An 18,242-nucleotide genomic window follows, 5' to 3' on the forward strand; every position below is an offset into this window, starting at 1 on the left:
TCATGGGCGGTTTGTCCCTACAGATCATGTAGCCTGCACTTCACAGAAGTGCCCCTATCTACCTCTGCGCCCCAATAAGTCTGTAGTCGAGCCGAGGGCGGCTCTTTCAATTGCCCCGGGGTATGCAACACCCTCGCCAATGCAAGGCAGAGGAGTGGTTGCAAATACGTCCCACCATGTAGCTTGCAGCCTGTGTAGGGTTTAGTCAGCCCCACAGCATGTCACTACATCATACTAAATAGTCCTTATAGGACACAGGGGAATATTGCAGTGGCAGATCCTGCCTGGTAAGGCAGGAGTTAAGTGTTTTGTCTGATGTCATATATGTCAGCCAATCACATGTGTTGCACTCTGTTTCTGTGAGCTGAGATGTAATTGGAGGAGTATCCACCACCTGACCAGTGGGGAGTAACAAAACCCCTGGCCAGGAATGTTCTAGAGAGCAGTCAGACCCAGGAGTCTGCAGAAGCTGACTGGAGTTACTCCAGTACAGACTCTGCGGAGTCTGTACAGCTAGCATACCAGACCAGAGCAGGAAGAGCCTATCCCCTGCCTGAAGAGTGGAACTAATAGCTAGTATAGTGAGGAAAGGGGTATCATCCTACCTTTAAGGGTGATACCTGAAGCAACCCAGGACAAGCTGAAGCATCCTACTAGGACACAGCTATCTCCCAGCCTGCCATTGCATCCAGGCTGATGATCCCTCCTGTGGCTCCCTCCAACTGAATCTCCGCAATCCACCATTTTGTTAAGGCACGTTGCTGCGGTTCCTGTCGGTTCCAATAAAGAACTGTAAGTTGTTTTTGTTCAACGTCTGCCTCCGTCTGGTCCCTGCTACTACGGCTGTCACCATCACGGCACCCTGTCCACCACACAGAGACCCATACTCTAGACACCAAAGGGTTGCCCCAGGGAGATCCGCTATAGCAGCCTCTCCCTCATCATTTCTTGCCAACACCACCCTGCTGGAGGCCTGCCAGGCTGTAGAACAGCCCTCCGGTTCCCCATACCAAGCACCGTGACACTAGCGTGCTTAGGCCGCAACCGCCAGCCACTCAGGTACTGCGGGCCCCGGCTGACTCCAGGCCCCGAGAAAAGGCTAGGCCCCGGTGAGGGGATGTTGCAGATATAAGATAGATAGATATGAGATAGATAGATATGAGATAGATAGATAGATAGATAGATAGATATGAGATAGATAGATATAAGATAGATAGATATGAGATCGATAGATAGATAGATAGATAGATAGATAGATAGATAGATAGATAGATAGATACATAGATAGATAGATAGATACATAGATAGATAGATAGATAGATAGATAGATAGATATGAGATAGATAGATAGATAGATAGATAGATAGATAGATAGATAGATAGATATGAGATAGATACATAGATAGATAGATAGATAGATATGAGATAGATACATAGATATGAGATAGATAGATAGATAGATAGATATGAGATAGATAGATAGATAAATAGATAGATAGATAGATAGATAGATAGATATGAGATAGATAGATAGATAGATATAAGATAGATAGATATGAGATAGATAGATAGATAGATAGATAGATAGATAGATAGATAGATAGATAGATAGATATATTGATATATATGGTATAGATAGATATGAGATAGAAAGATAGATAGATAGATATGAGATAGATAGATATGAGATAGATAGATAGATAGATAGATAGATAGATATGAGATAGATAGATAGATAGATAGATAGATAGATATGAGATAGATAGATAGATAGATAGATAGATAGATAGATAGATATGAGATAGATAGATAGATATGAGATAGATAGATATGAGATAGATAGATAGATAGATAGATAGATAGATAGATAGATAGATAGATAGATATTAGATAGATATGAGATAGATAGATATGAGATAGATAGATAGGAGATAGATAGGAGATAGATAGATAGATAGATAGATAGATAGATAGATAGATATGAGATAGATAGATATGAGATAGATAGAAAGGAAATAGATAGGAGATAGATAGATAGATAGATAGATATTAGATAGATAGATATGAGATAGATAGATAGGAGATAGATAGATATGAGATAGATAGATAGGAGATAGATAGATATGAGATAGATAGATAGGAGATAGATAGAGGTATATAGATATATTTTAAAAAAAACATCAAAAGAAGTGAAATAAACACAAGCATTTTCTGCTTTGCTGTTCTTTTGATTTCTCTACATGAGACACTTGAAGGAATTGTCCACGTGTTAGAAGAGATAGCTGACAGGGTCCTGCTGAATGAGCCCCCAATAATAAGCCGCCATATGTGATTTATTTCCCTATACAATGATATGTCAATAAGTTAAATACAAACATAAAGTACCGAATCCCTTAAACCTATAAAAATAGCAAACTGTTAACCAGTTCCATCAGGGATGTACTAGCAGCAGATTGTGGCCCCATTGCAATCTAACGGAGAGTTTAACGGAACGCGCCTGCGCAGCTATCCCATGAATTTGACTCCTCCCATAACCCAATGACTCCATAGATTCTTCACCACCACAGTGTGCTGCATTTGGTCCCCAATTTTGTAGCAGCCCTCTCCATCCCATCTGCAGCTAATAACATCTGCAACTTTTATTCAATAAGGGTTTAAGCACATTGTTGGTCTTGAAACGTTAGGTGCATGTGTTTGTCAAAAGAGTATGGTCCTAACCGTTTCTAGAACCCTTGAAATGAAAAGCGCAGATGGGCCATGAGTGGATCCAGGCTGTCCTGCTGTTGAATAGTTGTCATGGTGTCTCTCCCATGAAATCGGTTGATGACCTGTTGAGGACAGATTGAGATGGTTCTCCAGGAAAGCATTGGTGGACCTATTCATAAATAGATGGTATAAAGGTAGACAGAAACATCAGCATCCTGAGAAGCTTGGAAGACTGATAGGCAAGAACTTACATACTGCCATCACTCAGCTGGGATTTTAGAGTTTAACTTTGTAAATTCTGAGCTGAACTGGAGTATATGGTTTTCAATTTAAATAGGTGGGGTGGGCTAGTCTTTGCTGTAAATGTATTTAGCTTGAAGGAGACTAATTGTAACAATAAGAACAGGATGGTACCAGATAAGAACTCAGGGATGGACTAAAAGAGTTGAGCGGAGAGCTCAATCAGAGCTGAGAGTGGGAGGGAAAAGGAATGGAAAGACGGAAGGGGGGGGGGGCGTCTGTCAAGTCCAGGGAGCGATGTGTCATGTAGAGGTTTCACAACAACCTTCCACATTCAGGAGATTGTTGGAATTGGATTCAAGGTTGGCAGGTTGTTTAGAACCAATAATGGGTTCCATGTACGAAGGAAAAGAGATCTTCAATACATAAGGTCCATAAGGTACATAAGGTCATTCTCCTTTGCCCCCCACATTGCCAGTGGTGAGGTTTGCTTCCACAATAGTGGGATGCAGGCTTTTGCAGGGAACCCTTATAACTTTGAGTGGACATATAATGATGAGAAGGAATTCCAATTCCTGCCACAAAGGGGTAAGTTTTGTGCAAGACCAAAAAGTATGTATAAAAGAGCCCCCTGCCTCTCCACATCTCCAGCATGTTACCCTGTACCATCTCAGTAGTATCTTATATCCTACCTCCAGCGAGAACAGTAGAATCTCAAAGATTCAGATTTTTTTCTTTGGGGTCAATGAAATTATAAGTTATTGGGTTCGTCATCTAGCTTGAGCGTCTGATAAAGTGTTCTACCCTGAACCTACTGGCCCCCCTCCCATGTTTAAAAAACAAGTCTGTGCAGCCTGGGTTGCCGGGAATTGGCATAAGAGGGAATTTCAATGGTAAGAGTCTGTCTTGAACAAGATTAGATTGACAAGCTGCCGACGTTGGGCTAATCGTGGGGGTGTCTCTTTAGCAGCAATGTCTTATTAGGTTCCAGTCAAGGTAGCACCTGAAATTGAGTAAAAGACTGTTCCAGTTGGACTTCAAATTGTGATTACAACACTAATCCAAGACTCTTGCCATGTGGGCTGCGTTGTAGTAATTCCTGAAATCAGGAGGCCCTACTCCTCCCTATCTTTTGGACTTTAATAGGGTGGCATGCTTCATTCCTACTGGTTTGGCAACCCAAACAAAACCCTGTTGCAGGGCATTTAGTAAGCGAAAGAAGGCCATGGGCAAATGGATAGGGGTGGCCTAAAATAGATATAGCAGTGGTGGGAGAAAATGGCACATCTACCACAGAAAGAAAAGATGCCCTTGGACCTTCTGGAGCAGTCTTTTTTAACGTTTTGTAGGACAGGGGGAAAATTCAGAATTTATAGCTTGGACAAATCTGACGAAAGGTTAATTCCCAGGTATTTGAAATTTTCTGCGGCCCATTTAGGGCTAAAGGAGGCGTTGAGTGTCTCTTGGAAGGAAGTGGGCAGCGATATGTTTGATTCATCAGACTTAGACCAATTAATAGGAAGTTGGACAATTTAGAGAAAAGGCGTATTTCTTGCATTATGTTGGGTAAGGAATTCCGCGGGTTGGAATGAAGAAGAGCAGATCAGCATAGGCCGATATCTTATAAGAAGAGACTTGTGTCTCAATACCTGAAATATCTTGGTTGTTACGAATTCTGCATAGAAAGGGCCCTATAGATAGAACAAAGATCAATGGGAAAGAAGGCCCCCTGTCGTGTACCATTTTGGATGTTAAAGCTTTCCGACAAAACACTGTTCAATCTGACCGATGCTGAAGGAGTAGAGAACATGGAAAACACCCAAGCAAGCATACGGTCACAAAGTCTAAAGGGAACTTCGGACATGAAGGACCAATTGACTCTATGCAACAGGGGGGGTCAAATGTGTCACTATGACTTTGCGGAACAGCTTAACGTCCTAGTTCAGTAAGGAAATTGGCGGGTAACTGGAGCATTGAGTCGCTTCTTTCCCTGGTTCAGGTATAAAAGTAATGATAGAATTTAGGGCTTCCCTTGGAAGTGGAGAACCAGCAGCCACAGCATTAAAGGTCTTCGACCATTGAGGCTCAAGTACCAATTTAAATAGGTGGGGTGGGCTAGTCTTTTCTGTAAATGTATTTAGCTTGAAGGAGACTAATTGTAACAATAAGAACAGGATGGTACCAGATAAGAACTCAGGGATGGACTAAAAGAGTTGAGCGGAGAGCTCAATCAGAGCTGAGAGTGGGAGGGAAAAGGAATGGAAAGACGGAAGGGGGGGGGGGCGTCTGTCAAGTCCAGGGAGCGATGTGTCATGTAGAGGTTTCACAACAACCTTCCACATTCAGGAGATTGTTGGAATTGGATTCAAGGTTGGCAGGTTGTTTAGAACCAATAATGGGTTCCATGTACGAAGGAAAAGAGATCTTCAATACATAAGGTCCATAAGGTACATAAGGTCATTCTCCTTTGCCCCCCACATTGCCAGTGGTGAGGTTTGCTTCCACAATAGTGGGATGCAGGCTTTTGCAGGGAACCCTTATAACTTTGAGTGGACATATAATGATGAGAAGGAATTCCAATTCCTGCCACAAAGGGGTAAGTTTTGTGCAAGACCAAAAAGTATGTATAAAAGAGCCCCCTGCCTCTCCACATCTCCAGCATGTTACCCTGTACCATCTCAGTAGTATCTTATATCCTACCTCCAGCGAGAACAGTAGAATCTCAAAGATTCAGATTTTTTTCTTTGGGGTCAATGAAATTATAAGTTATTGGGTTTGTCATCTAGCTTGAGCGTCTGATAAAGTGTTCTACCCTGAACCTACTGGCCCCCCTCCCATGTTTAAAAAACAAGTCTGTGCAGCCTGGGTTGCCGGGAATTGGCATAAGAGGGAATTTCAATGGTAAGAGTCTGTCTTGAACAAGATTAGATTGACAAGCTGCCGACGTTGGGCTAATCGTGGGGGTGTCTCTTTAGCAGCAATGTCTTATTAGGTTCCAGTCAAGGTAGCACCTGAAATTGAGTAAAAGACTGTTCCAGTTGGACTTCAAATTGTGATTACAACACTAATCCAAGACTCTTGCCATGTGGGCTGCGTTGTAGTAATTCCTGAAATCAGGAGGCCCTACTCCTCCCTATCTTTTGGACTTTAATAGGGTGGCATGCTTCATTCCTACTGGTTTGGCAACCCAAACAAAACCCTGTTGCAGGGCATTTAGTAAGCGAAAGAAGGCCATGGGCAAATGGATAGGGGTGGCCTAAAATAGATATAGCAGTGGTGGGAGAAAATGGCACATCTACCAAAGAAAGAAAAGATGCCCTTGGACCTTCTGGAGCAGTCTTTTTTAACGTTTTGTAGGACAGGGGGAAAATTCAGAATTTATAGCTTGGACAAATCTGACGAAAGGTTAATTCCCAGGTATTTGAAATTTTCTGCGGCCCATTTAGGGCTAAAGGAGGCGTTGAGTGTCTCTTGGAAGGAAGTGGGCAGCGATATGTTTGATTCATCAGACTTAGACCAATTAATAGGAAGTTGGACAATTTAGAGAAAAGGCGTATTTCTTGCATTATGTTGGGTAAGGAATTCCGCGGGTTGGAATGAAGAAGAGCAGATCAGCATAGGCTGATATCTTATAAGAAGAGACTTGTGTCTCAATACCTGAAATATCTTGGTTGTTACGAATTCTGCATAGAAAGGGCCCTATAGATAGAACAAAGATCAATGGGAAAGAAGGCCCCCTGTCGTGTACCATTTTGGATGTTAAAGCTTTCCGACAAAACACTGTTCAATCTGACCGATGCTGATGGAGTAGAGAACATGGAAAACACCCAAGCAAGCATACGGTCACAAAGTCTAAAGGGAACTTCGGACATGAAGGACCAATTGACTCTATGCAACAGGGGGGGTCAAATGTGTCACTATGACTTTGCGGAACAGCTTAACGTCCTAGTTCAGTAAGGAAATTGGCGGGTAACTGGAGCATTGAGTCGCTTCTTTCCCTGGTTCAGGTATAAAAGTAATGATAGAATTTAGGGCTTCCCTTGGAAGTGGAGAACCAGCAGCCACAGCATTAAAGGTCTTCGACCATTGAGGCTCAAGTACCTTTGCAAATGTTTGTATTAGGGTAAGGAAAAGCTATCTGGGCCTTATTGGCCTTGTCAATAAGTAAAGTACGTAAGGCCTCCCTGACTCAGATAAGTGCTGTCCTAATGTCAGGGGTGGGAGATCTTTTATGTGAAAATGACAGGGTTTCAATCAATCTACTAGAGAGACTACAGTTTGGGCTCTCTCTTTCTTGCGGCAACTACCATGTGTTATTAGGATGCTACGGAGGGTAAATTTATGTCACTCTCATGCTGTACAGGGGTTCACGTCTTCTATGGTATTTTTGTCAGTGGGTGGTAAGAGAGTTCTTCATTTCCTCTACGACCAGGGGGTCCTCCAGGAAGGATGCATTTAGCTTCTATTGCCGTTGAAAACCGACAGGATTTGGAAGCAAAATGATCATAGAGATCAGAGCATGATGCGAGAAAGTAATGTTGTCTATAGCAGCTCTTTGGAGGACCCCCAGATCTCTGTGGTCTAAGAACAGATAGTCTAGTCTTGTGTTATTGTCATGGGCCATGGTGCAAAATAAGAAGTCTTTATCTGAGGAATGTAAAAGCCTTTAAGTGCTGATAAGTTGGTGCTCATGCAAGGGAACTTTTATTCTTTATTATTTAGGCTAGAATGTGAAATTGCGGACGAGCCAGTGGATGTATCAATAATTGGGTCTAGTGCATTAAAGTCTCTGCCATCTTCCACTATCCCTTCGGTGAACTCGTCAACCATTTCTAGAAAAGTGAATATGGCTTGAGCCTGACCTGTATTTGGGAATAAGTAGGCAAAAGTGTACAAGCTAACTACTATTTTGCCTTTTACCAAGGATGCCGACCTTCTGAATTACTATGAGAGTCCAACAAGTTCCACTGTATTGTGTTTGCCAATAAGATGGATGTGTCCATAGAACTAAGGTAATCTGTGTATCTATGGTATGCATGTGGGTACCGCTTGTTTTTAAAATGGTATGGCCTTGCCCCTGTGAGGTGAGTTTCCTGAACTTGAATCTTCCTGCATTTGAGTAAGTTAAAAAGGATAGAGTGTTTTCCGGGACTATGGGTTCCTTTAACATTAAGAGAGCCTATAGTCAGCTCATCTGAAGCACTACCTCAATGAGGCATGACTAGCACCAAGGGAAGTGGGAAAGGGGAGGTGGGAGAAAGCATGGGGTCTAAATAGCTGAAAGAAGAGGGCAGAGAAGCAGAACAGAAAATACTAAGAATACAGTTGCAGAGGGGAATACCCCTAATTCCCAGGTGCGTAAACTAGGGAAACACCTATAACAGATGTAGTTGGGGAACGTAGAAGAACATAAGTGGAACCTGTTGACCAACAGGCATTAATTACTAACATAATAAACAGTCTAACAACATTGTTCCCCTCTTGTCATAGGCGCATTCTCTTATGCATACGGGTCTCTCTATCAAATATGCCTTTGCAGAGAGTAAGGCTATTACTAGGGATGACACAATGTCAGGGGTTGATTGCAGTAGCACTGTACACCAGGCCTCCAGGCCTCCTTCTCCTCTAGAAGGGGGCATGCGGATTAGTGCCCCGAACTAACATAATACAGATGTGGGCCATTGACCCCCATGCCCCCTATACAATACTTAACCTCTGTGGTATGTAAAGATTAAAGGGCAGTTAGGTAATACAGGCAGTCCCCGGGTTACGTACAAGATAGGTTCTTTAAATTTGTTCTTAAATTGAATTTGCATGTAAGTCGGAACTGTATATTTTATAATTGTAGCTTCAGACAAAATATTTTTGGTCTCTCTGACGATTGGATTTTAAAATCTTTGGGTTATCATCAGAACCAGGATTCAGTAAAAAGCTATTATAGCTGTTTATTGTAGCCTGGGACTAAATTACAGTAAATTACCAACATTCACAGTTCCTTTTGTAACTAGCAGTCGTGTGTAAATCGGGTGTTCTTAAGTCGGGGACCTCCTGTACAAGCAATATTGTCAAAATCGCAAAAGTTCCATTCAAAAAGGGGAAAGCAAAAAAAACAATACTTTCACAGGTCTATGAACATAGGCGTGGTGGTGAGGCTAACCCCTTTTCTATCACAAACCAGAACAGTCTAGATCTTTGTCTCAAGCAACAGCAAGCGCCAGATTCACAGGCAGTTCTAGTGGTGGCAGGGTCTTTCTAGGTTTCAGTAGGCAGGGCTGTGAACAAATCAGGTCCCAGTGGGATATCGTCCTCGGTGTGCTCTGGGATGGAAAAGCCTGCTCCAGTCGTGTAGGAAGAACTTCATTGTCTATGGCGATAACCTCTTCTTCTTGATAATAAGGAGCCAGGTCTTGTTTGGTCTATACTGAGCCAATTAGGAACTTTAACCGGCACCATATTCAGAAAATGAAACAGACCCGGCAGGGCTTCTGGTAATTGTTGCCATTACATCTGACAATTAAATGGAAGGGATGACCCCATCTGTATGTTGATAGATATGTATCTCAGTTTCTTCCACTTGAATAGTGCCCTCAGACCGAGCTGCCCGTACAATCTTTTCTTTATCAGTAAAGTAGTGTAAGTGGCACAGAACATCTCTGGGAGTAGTGAAGTCTGTGGTTGACATCCTCGATACTCTATGAATGCGGTCTATCTATAGGTCCGTCTCTGGGGAGGCGACATAGTATATTGTTAAAGATAAGAATCACCATCTCTGCCTGGTTGTCATTAGAGGGGCTCTCTGGGAGACCATTGTTTCTCCTGCCCCTATTTTTCTGGTCATCCAGGAGAAGTGTCAGTTACTGCATATGTAACCTTGAGCTGCCAACGTTCCCCTCCAGAGCAGAGACCTCTTCATTTATAAAAGTCACATTTTCAGTGTTTACAGTATGGATTTTAAGTGCCTCAAAAAGTTCTCTAAATCCTTCCAAGGCTTGCTAATGAGAAGCTTCTACTCTGTGAATCAGACTCTGGGGCAGATTTATCAAGCTGTCTGAAAGTCAGAATATTTCTAGTTGCCCATGGCAACCAATAATGGATCCCCTTTAAAATATTCATGAGCACTGGTTAAATGAAAGCTGAGCTGTTATTGGTTGCCATGGGCAACTAGAAATATTCTGACTTTCAGACAGCTTGATAAATCTGCCCCTGTGAGTCTAAATCTTGATGTATGGGAAGGGCCTGGATTAGTTGTCTGAGAAGCTGGAGCTCAGAGTATTGTGCCCCCAAATACTTCTGTGGCAGAAGGGGAAGATGAAGGATGGCTCCATGTGGGCTTGCCCAGGTGGGGCTGGATGAGGGTACTGGTACCTGAGGGTATTGCAGGCCCTCATGTGGGCCATCAGGTGCGTTATCTTTCTCCTTGCCACTGGTACGGCCGGGAGGATGTCTGGTGGCGGTAACTTCCGCCATGTTGGATTCGACCGGCGGGTCTGAAACTTTGCGCGGCTGGCACCTGATCTTCGTGAGGCTCAATTCAGTAGCTATTTGCCAACTCCCCCTGGCCCCGCTACATCCTGCACTCCTGTTTCGCCAATTTGACATCCCAGGTACTGGGACCAGGTACCAAGTTCCAGATCACGATGCCTGGCGCTATGCCTGGGGCCTCCATCCATAACAGGAGGCACCCATCAGTGGTCATCATTTTACTCAATGCAGCAGGAATCGTTGCTGTGCACAGGAGTCATCCTTTATACTCACTTGTTGCATAACCCCATGATCAGTAAATCTCATATCATACTACCTATTAGAATGGATCTACCTCCACACTGAAAGTTTCCTGCAATGGAAAAAAGTCCAAAAATTTTTTGATGCTGGGGACTGTTGCTGAATGTAGACTTTCCCATTGATACCATATAATATTTCAACAGCCTTTAAAAGGGTATTACCACAAAGTCAAGATTCTTGAATATACTCAGGATCACAAAATAACACATTCTCTAATTCACTGTTATTCACACAAATACAGTATTTCACAGATATAATTCCAACCTGTCTCTATCAATCCTGGTTCTTAAAATTTTGGTTGTCCCTGGATATGACTGTAAATCTTCTGTGGTCGGATTCTTCTCATGAATAGCTTCTCTTGTCTGCACACTGCCTCTTGCCCCTCCCCCCTGAATTACAAGACCAGCTCAGACACAGGCACTTCCTGCCAGCAAGCAGCAATGTGAAATGGGTTTTATCTGGGAGGGAGGCATATAGTAGGGCTGCCTGTGTTTGTTATAGGTGAGTTATCAGAGCTGAGAGTGTCATTGGGGGACATGTATTTTTATTTGTGCTTGGTTTTTTCTTTTAGTTTAGAGACTTTTCTTTTATTTGAGACTTTTCACTGCAACTTTTACTGTCATTTTTTAAGTACACCTTGGTCTGCACCTTGTGAGTTACGTATCTTTATTTTCCAGATGTTCTGTGCGACTTTTCACTTATGTATCATTTTATTTTTTCTTCTTTTTGTGACTTTTTAGGCGTCAATCTGCACCTGGTCCAGGCCAAGTGTGTAGGAAGAATTTTTTTCCTGTTCTAATATGTAAATTGTAATTATTTCACATTCTTTAGGTGTTTATAATTGAGCACATAATCCTGCTTGGCATAGTTTTTTAAATTTAGTTTTTTTAAATTTATAAATATTTGCATACACATTTTATTGAAATGTATTGGTTACTTGTTAGGTGCGAACACATGTGGTGTTTAAGATGCATTTTTAAAGGCATTGCAGAAACATATGGGTTTTACATTTTACCATATGTTTGGGTGGTTAAAAAGGTTTTTTTCTGCATTGCCAAGAGTGTAAGCAGCTGTGAAAATGTTAGCACAGCTGCTTACACTTCCAACAATGAAATGACAATGTTTTCATCGGCCCTGTGATGTTATTGCAAATGCAATGTGAAAGAAGTGTGAACACAAATGCAATGTTACAGAGCTGTAAAGAGACGCGGATGCAAATAACGCATATACATTGCATTAGCAGAAACATAATATTTACATGGGGTCTGCGTTATTATGTTTACATGATGTTTGCATTAACAGTACATCTTCATACCTCCCAACATTTGTGGAAGGGAAAGAGGGACAAAATGGCAGCACACGTAGCGTTCCGTGGCGATTCCGCCTAAGCCACACACCCAATCACGCCTTGGTCACGCCCCAAATTTTTACCATGATATCATAATAATAATCAACATGTCAATAATAATATTAAATACATTGCTTCCCAGCCCTTGTTTCAAACCCAGACCTCTTAACTCCACCTGCCATAGAGAGACAGAGCCTCTATCAACTAGGCTAAGGGCTTAGTAAATACCTGTGAGTGGATTTTTGGTAACTAAGAGCTCCATAATTATTATTATTTTTATTATGAATAATAATATAATAATTGCCTCCATAATAATAATAAAAAAAATTAAAATAATAATAATAGTCTCATTAATTACAATAATAATCTTTGAGAACCTGGAGGGAATATCCGGGACAATCTCTCAGCTGCTCGTGACCACGGTGCAGAGGTAAAACAGTGTACTGAACTGTTAAAGCTGCAGCTCGGATCAGCTGTCATTAATATGCCATTGCCGTACCAATTGATGGATGTGGGGGCAGTGGGGCCCGCCATTCGCCGCAAACTTGCAATAAGAACCGGCCCATGGTTTGCAGGATGTGGGTGTTTCCAGGCGCAGGTTCCGTGGCTATTCCTGCTTCTGTCTTGTGTCACATGCCGTGCTGCCGTTTGATATGAAGTGTAGTGACAGCACATTCAGGCGCACCTGTGCGTTGTGGCACTGTCAAACATCCTTAACTGTGCTGAAGGATTGAGGAGGCCACGGGAGCCCCAGTGCCAGGTGAGTACATTTATTATTTCTTATCACAAGCTGCTTATTGCAGGGGAACTGTTTAGGAGGTTGCACTAAAATACAAGAGATTAATGGAGGGGAAGGCAGCACTTTCTCTAATTGGAAAGTGCTGTCTCTAGTATTAAATTGGGGGGGGGGACTGGCTCAGCACTGTCTATAATATTAGGGGACATTCTCTATTATTCATTAGGGGCGCTGTATATACAAGGGTAAATTAAATGAATTATGCAGAGGGTGGCTCTGCATAAAGTATACTTTATTACTAATATGATTAAGTGAGTGTTAGGAGAAAAGAGAAAATTAGTTATACTCTTGTACATAGGGGGCAGTATTATAGTAGTTATATTCCTGTACATAGGGGCAGTATTATAGTAGTTATATTCTTGTACATAGGGGGCAGTATTATAGTAGTTATATTCCTGTACATAGGGGCAGTATTATAGTAGTTATATTCTTGTACATAGGGAGCAGTATTATAGTAGTTATATTCTTGTACATAGGTGGCAGTATTATAGTAGTTATATTCTTGTACATAGGGGGCAGTATTATAGTAGTTATATTCTTGTACATAGGGGGCAGTATTATAGTAGTTATATTCTTGTACATAGGGGGAGTATTATAGTAGTTATATTCTTGTACATAGGGGGCAGTATTATAGTAGTTATATTCTTGTACATAGGGGGCAGTATTATAGTAGTTATATTCTTGTACATAGGGGGCAGTATTATAGTAGTTATATTCTTGTACATAGGGGGCAGTATTATAGTAGTTATATTCTTGTACATAGGGGGAGTATTATAGTAGTTATATTCTTGTACATAGGGGCAGTATTATAGTAGTTATATTCTTGTACATAGGGGGCAGTATTATAGTAGTTATATTCTTGTACATAGGAGGCAGTATTATATTAGTTATATTCTTGTACATAGGGGGCAGTTTTATAGTTGTTATTTTCCTGTACCCAGGGGGGTTAATCAGTTTTTTCTGCACATCCACCAGTAGCACGCCATGCCTCTATGGTGTTTGCTTACCTTGAATGCACATTGATGTCTCATTGGTCATCAGTGGCCCATGTAGACATCAGATGCTTTATGTAGTAATGTCCTACCAGGAAATATATACTGCAGGTTGTATAGTATTGTGGTAGGTGACCAGTTAGATTTCTACCTCACAGAATTGACAACTTCTCGTTTTTCCGTGCAGCTCTCTGAGACATATGGACCGGTGTACACCATAAAATTAGGAGAGAAGAAAACCGTTGTACTGTGCGGATACGATGCGGTGAAAGACGCCCTTGTCCATCACGCTGATGAATTTTCTGGGAGACCACATGAGCCGCTCTTGCATGACTTATCGAAAGGACTTGGTAAGAGACATATTGGGGGTCATTTGCTAAGGGCCCAATTCGCGTTTTCCCGACGTGTTACCAGAATATTTCTGATTTGCGCCGATTTCCCCTGTATTGCCCCGGGATTTTGGCACACGCGATCGGATTGTGGCGCATCAGCGCTGGCATGCACGCAACGGAAATCGGGGGGCGTGGCCGAGCCAAAACCCAACGGATTCGGAAAAACCGCCGCATTTTAAAAAAAAATGTGTCGCTTGGGACGCGCTCACCTTCACTTGGTCCGGCCCGGTGAACTCCAGCGCGTTCAGATGCTTTTCAGCGCAGCAGCGCCACCTGGTGGACGGCGGAGGAACTACCTTGATGAATCCCGTCCGGACCCGAATCCAGCACAGAGAACGCGCCGCTGGATCGCGAACGGACCAGGTATGTAAATCTGCCCCATAATGACAGCTGATTGGTGGATTCCTGTTCATATTAGTTCTGAGTGGTTAATGTACCCTGTATAAGGGACCACTATTAGGCAGTTAGAGCAAGATAAAGCAATACACATTTATGTTGGTCTTGAAAAAATTTTGTAAAATATATAAACTGGATGGACTTCCAATTCTCTCCTTAACCTAGTCTTTGTCTAAGGTTTTCATGTGTCTAATTTTACCAACTGATTTTCTCTCTGGCTCAGAACATGTCAACCTATCATGAATAAGGCAACCCATACGCCTTTGATGCTCATCCCACAGACACATTATAGTTATCACTGTCCCCATCTTCTCCTAATTCGTTCCTAACTTCTGTCTTGTAGATAAAAAAGTGTAGAAAAAACCCTGGACTCTGATAATCTAAGCACACTGTCAGCACACAACATCTAACAGCACTAGAGGAATCATAAAGTGTCTACTTATAGAGTCACACTCACAGTCTGGAATCTTATACTGACCATCACTGAGGGAAAAGAGCCATAGCAATAAAACTGAGTAAAATTGTAATGTAAGGGGGTTACAAATTGTTTTTATTGTGTAAACATCACTAGGGGGTTCAAAATTGAGAACTTTATTTCATGGGCAAACCCCTTTAAGTTCCATCTTAGTAAAAAAAAATGAACAGGCAGTAGCAGATCATATGGTTTACTTAAAGGACATCTATCACCAGATCAAGGATTGTAAACCTAGCACACTGACATACTGGTGGGTACCCCCTCTGGCAGTATCTTCTCTATAGGAGGCTTATTTGCATCATTTTTAAAGTCAATTTTCTTGACAAGGGCATAAGAAGCTATACAACAGCAGATCCTGCCAGAGGGGGCACACACCAGTATGTCAGTGTGCTTGGTTTACAATCCTTGATCTGGTGATAGATGTCCTTTAATAGATCTTAATAGAATATTTTTTTGGAGGGGGGATGACAATTTAACTCAGATCCCAAAGATTGACTTAGAATCTGTCTTAAGTAAAAATGGAAGCAATCTAGCAGGCGTAGGCCTTTGTTTCAAAAAGGTCCAAAGTCTGAAGTAAGGAGCATGGCAACTTTGAGTGACTTTTTGACTTTTTGATTTTGATCTTCCAGACTTTAGCCTAACAGATTGGGGCCCAGGAGACTTCTGGTTGATGAGATGGTTTGGTCATCAGCTGAGTGGGGACTATCTGTTGATGCAGTGGTCTCCAACCCATGGACCTCAAAACACTAGTCTTAATAAATTCCCCATTGTATCTACAGTAGATAAAATTGTCTTACAATATTTAAATATGTAAACATGTAGCTCAAAGGCGACTGTATTCTAAAACTTTTATTCCTGAGAAGGCTCTATCTTCTTTAAATCATACTTTTGACCAAATCCCAATTTTTGACTATTGTTTCGCTCAGAATTTACCACTAAATTTAACATTGTGGTTGCCTTTTTGTATGTATATTATTCTTCTCAAGTAAATATTCTATCACCAGGTGTGATTTTTTCCTCGGATGAAAACTGGAGGGTGATGAAACGGTTCACTATATCATCTCTTCGTAACTTTGGAATGGGGAAGGAGACCATTGAAAACAAGATCTTGGAAGAACTTGATTTCTTGGTTGAGGAGTTCAGGTCCTACAAAGGTTGGTGAATGGTCCCATCATACTTTTTAAGTGTGTATGATGCTTATGTACAGGGCCAGATTAAGGTTGGTGGGGGCCCCTGGGCGCAAAATCTGGTGCAGGCCCCCACTGTGTGTAGCGTGCATACACATCTTCCTGCTCAATATCCCAGCAGTAACACAGCTACATACAGCCACCTCGCCCCCCCAGTAGTACATCTATATACTTGCAGTCAGACATGCTCAGCTGGTGTGGGCGACTTGGGGGGCAAGATGGTGGGGGCCCGGGAGCCCCGCCTATAATCCGGCCCTAATTATTTAACTCAATTTACAATTTCAAAAGTTTTTATTCAAAACTGATAGCAATAAAGATAAATAGTAAATCTTTGTGCATCCAAGATGATTAAGCACATACAAATCATCTGTAACACAAAGTAACAGTAAAGGATGAGGAATGAGAAATGTATGGGACAGAAGGAAAGACAATAACTTGGGTATGAGGAGGATAGTACAACACAGAAGGTGTAGATAGACCTGTACCCTAATAATCTAAGCACATTGTCAGCACACAGCATCTCATAGCACAGGAGGATCATGAAGTGTCTGCTTATAGAGCTGGGAGTTCCTGTATGTCCCACAGCCGTCCTGTGGTAATGAACGCGGAATCCATGTGGTCAGGCAGGCCTTAATAGTGCATGTCTGGCCACCACTGCCAAAGTGCTGGGTGGTCGTATCCGAGGAAGCTATTTCATTTCTAAGGGACAACATGGCCACATTTATTAGAAATTAACTTCACATGGGAACATTTTTTTAATAACATCCAATTGAAGAAATGTTACATATGGCAAGATAAGATTGGATGCAATCGAGCAGATGCAGCTTCAAAGCATTTAGAAAAAGTCCCAAGTCTGAATTAAGGAGCATGTCACTTTTGAGTGTCACTTTGGTCAAAATACTAGCAAAATAGTGAGAGGAAGAGGAGGTAATTCCCCATGCCCAAGCCAGCCATCTGAAGTAAGTGATAGATCAAGATCTTTTACTGTGGGACCTTGACTATATCTATGAACACAATATTTTGACCTAAATCACTTTGTAGTACAGTAGAGGGACTGGGAGGTCGATGCCTCCATTGTCCTTTGTTAGTGCCAGTTGGTCATACGCTTTGTCCACTAAGCTAGGTTTGCCGTTCTTCCATAAAAATCTACAAAAAATTGAGCAAACTAATGTAAAAAATCTATGAGGAATTTGTTTTGGGACCATTTATGATACAGTACAACTTTATTAATCCCTTGGTTAGGGGTAATTGTTTACATGAGGTAGTGATCTTTAGATTTAGTCAAAGGTTTATAGTTTTCTTCATGCAGGTCAAACAGGACTTGTTTTCCAATGGCAACGCTTATGCCAAGCTGTTACATAAGAGGAGTGGGACCATTGCTTGGAGTGGGATCCGGAGAAATTGGTTTCCTAAAAAAGCAGATGTTAGTAAGTTGCTTTTCTAATAGTGCAGATACCTGAGAACTCTTCTGGCGGATATTGAAGCCCTTGTTCTATACGCCATATTTCTTATGGTGGGTTTCAGCGGATATAACTAAGAGAACCCCATTGATGAAGGGGGAGAGGTAGCGGCTCTTCAGAACAGTTGCTTTGACCTAAAAAAGTATCAAAAGTTATACATTTTACAGCAAATCATTGTAAAACTGCCTAAAAGAGGAGGGAAACAACAAAACCAGGTCTGAAATTAAAAGAAATCCTTTCTAATCTCATCACATACAGTGACCCACATTTATATTAAGTACTGTGCAGTGTGTTCTATGTGCAGTTTGACTGTGTAGGGTGGAGGGGGCACCAGATTTGGGATTTCTGGCTCACGTTCCTGATGAATCTGGCGCCACCTGCACTGTTCCGGCAAAGTGCACCACTTTTTATTTTGGCAATCGGCCCTTAGTAAATGCGGCCGCTATGTGTACTACTGCACTTCCTCCC

General features: G+C 41.9%; 2 protein-coding genes across 2 annotated transcripts in view; one reads left to right on the top strand and one right to left on the bottom strand.

The window, feature by feature from the left end:
* LOC140122939 (uncharacterized) overlaps positions 1–18,242 on the bottom strand; it is a 360,094-nt gene that overhangs the window by 101,923 nt on the left and 239,929 nt on the right. The gene's annotated exons all lie outside the window — the stretch shown is intronic.
* LOC140122647 (cytochrome P450 2C5-like) overlaps positions 1–18,242 on the top strand; it is an 80,187-nt gene that overhangs the window by 8,997 nt on the left and 52,948 nt on the right. Inside the window, exons 2-3 of the mRNA XM_072143743.1 lie at positions 14,052–14,214; positions 16,132–16,281. Of these exons, the coding sequence (XP_071999844.1) occupies positions 14,052–14,214; positions 16,132–16,281 (313 nt within the window). The remainder of the gene's footprint in view (positions 1–14,051; positions 14,215–16,131; positions 16,282–18,242) is intronic.

Source organism: Engystomops pustulosus, chromosome 3, assembly GCF_040894005.1.
Source record: "Engystomops pustulosus chromosome 3, aEngPut4.maternal, whole genome shotgun sequence".
NCBI lineage: Eukaryota > Metazoa > Chordata > Amphibia > Anura > Leptodactylidae > Engystomops > Engystomops pustulosus.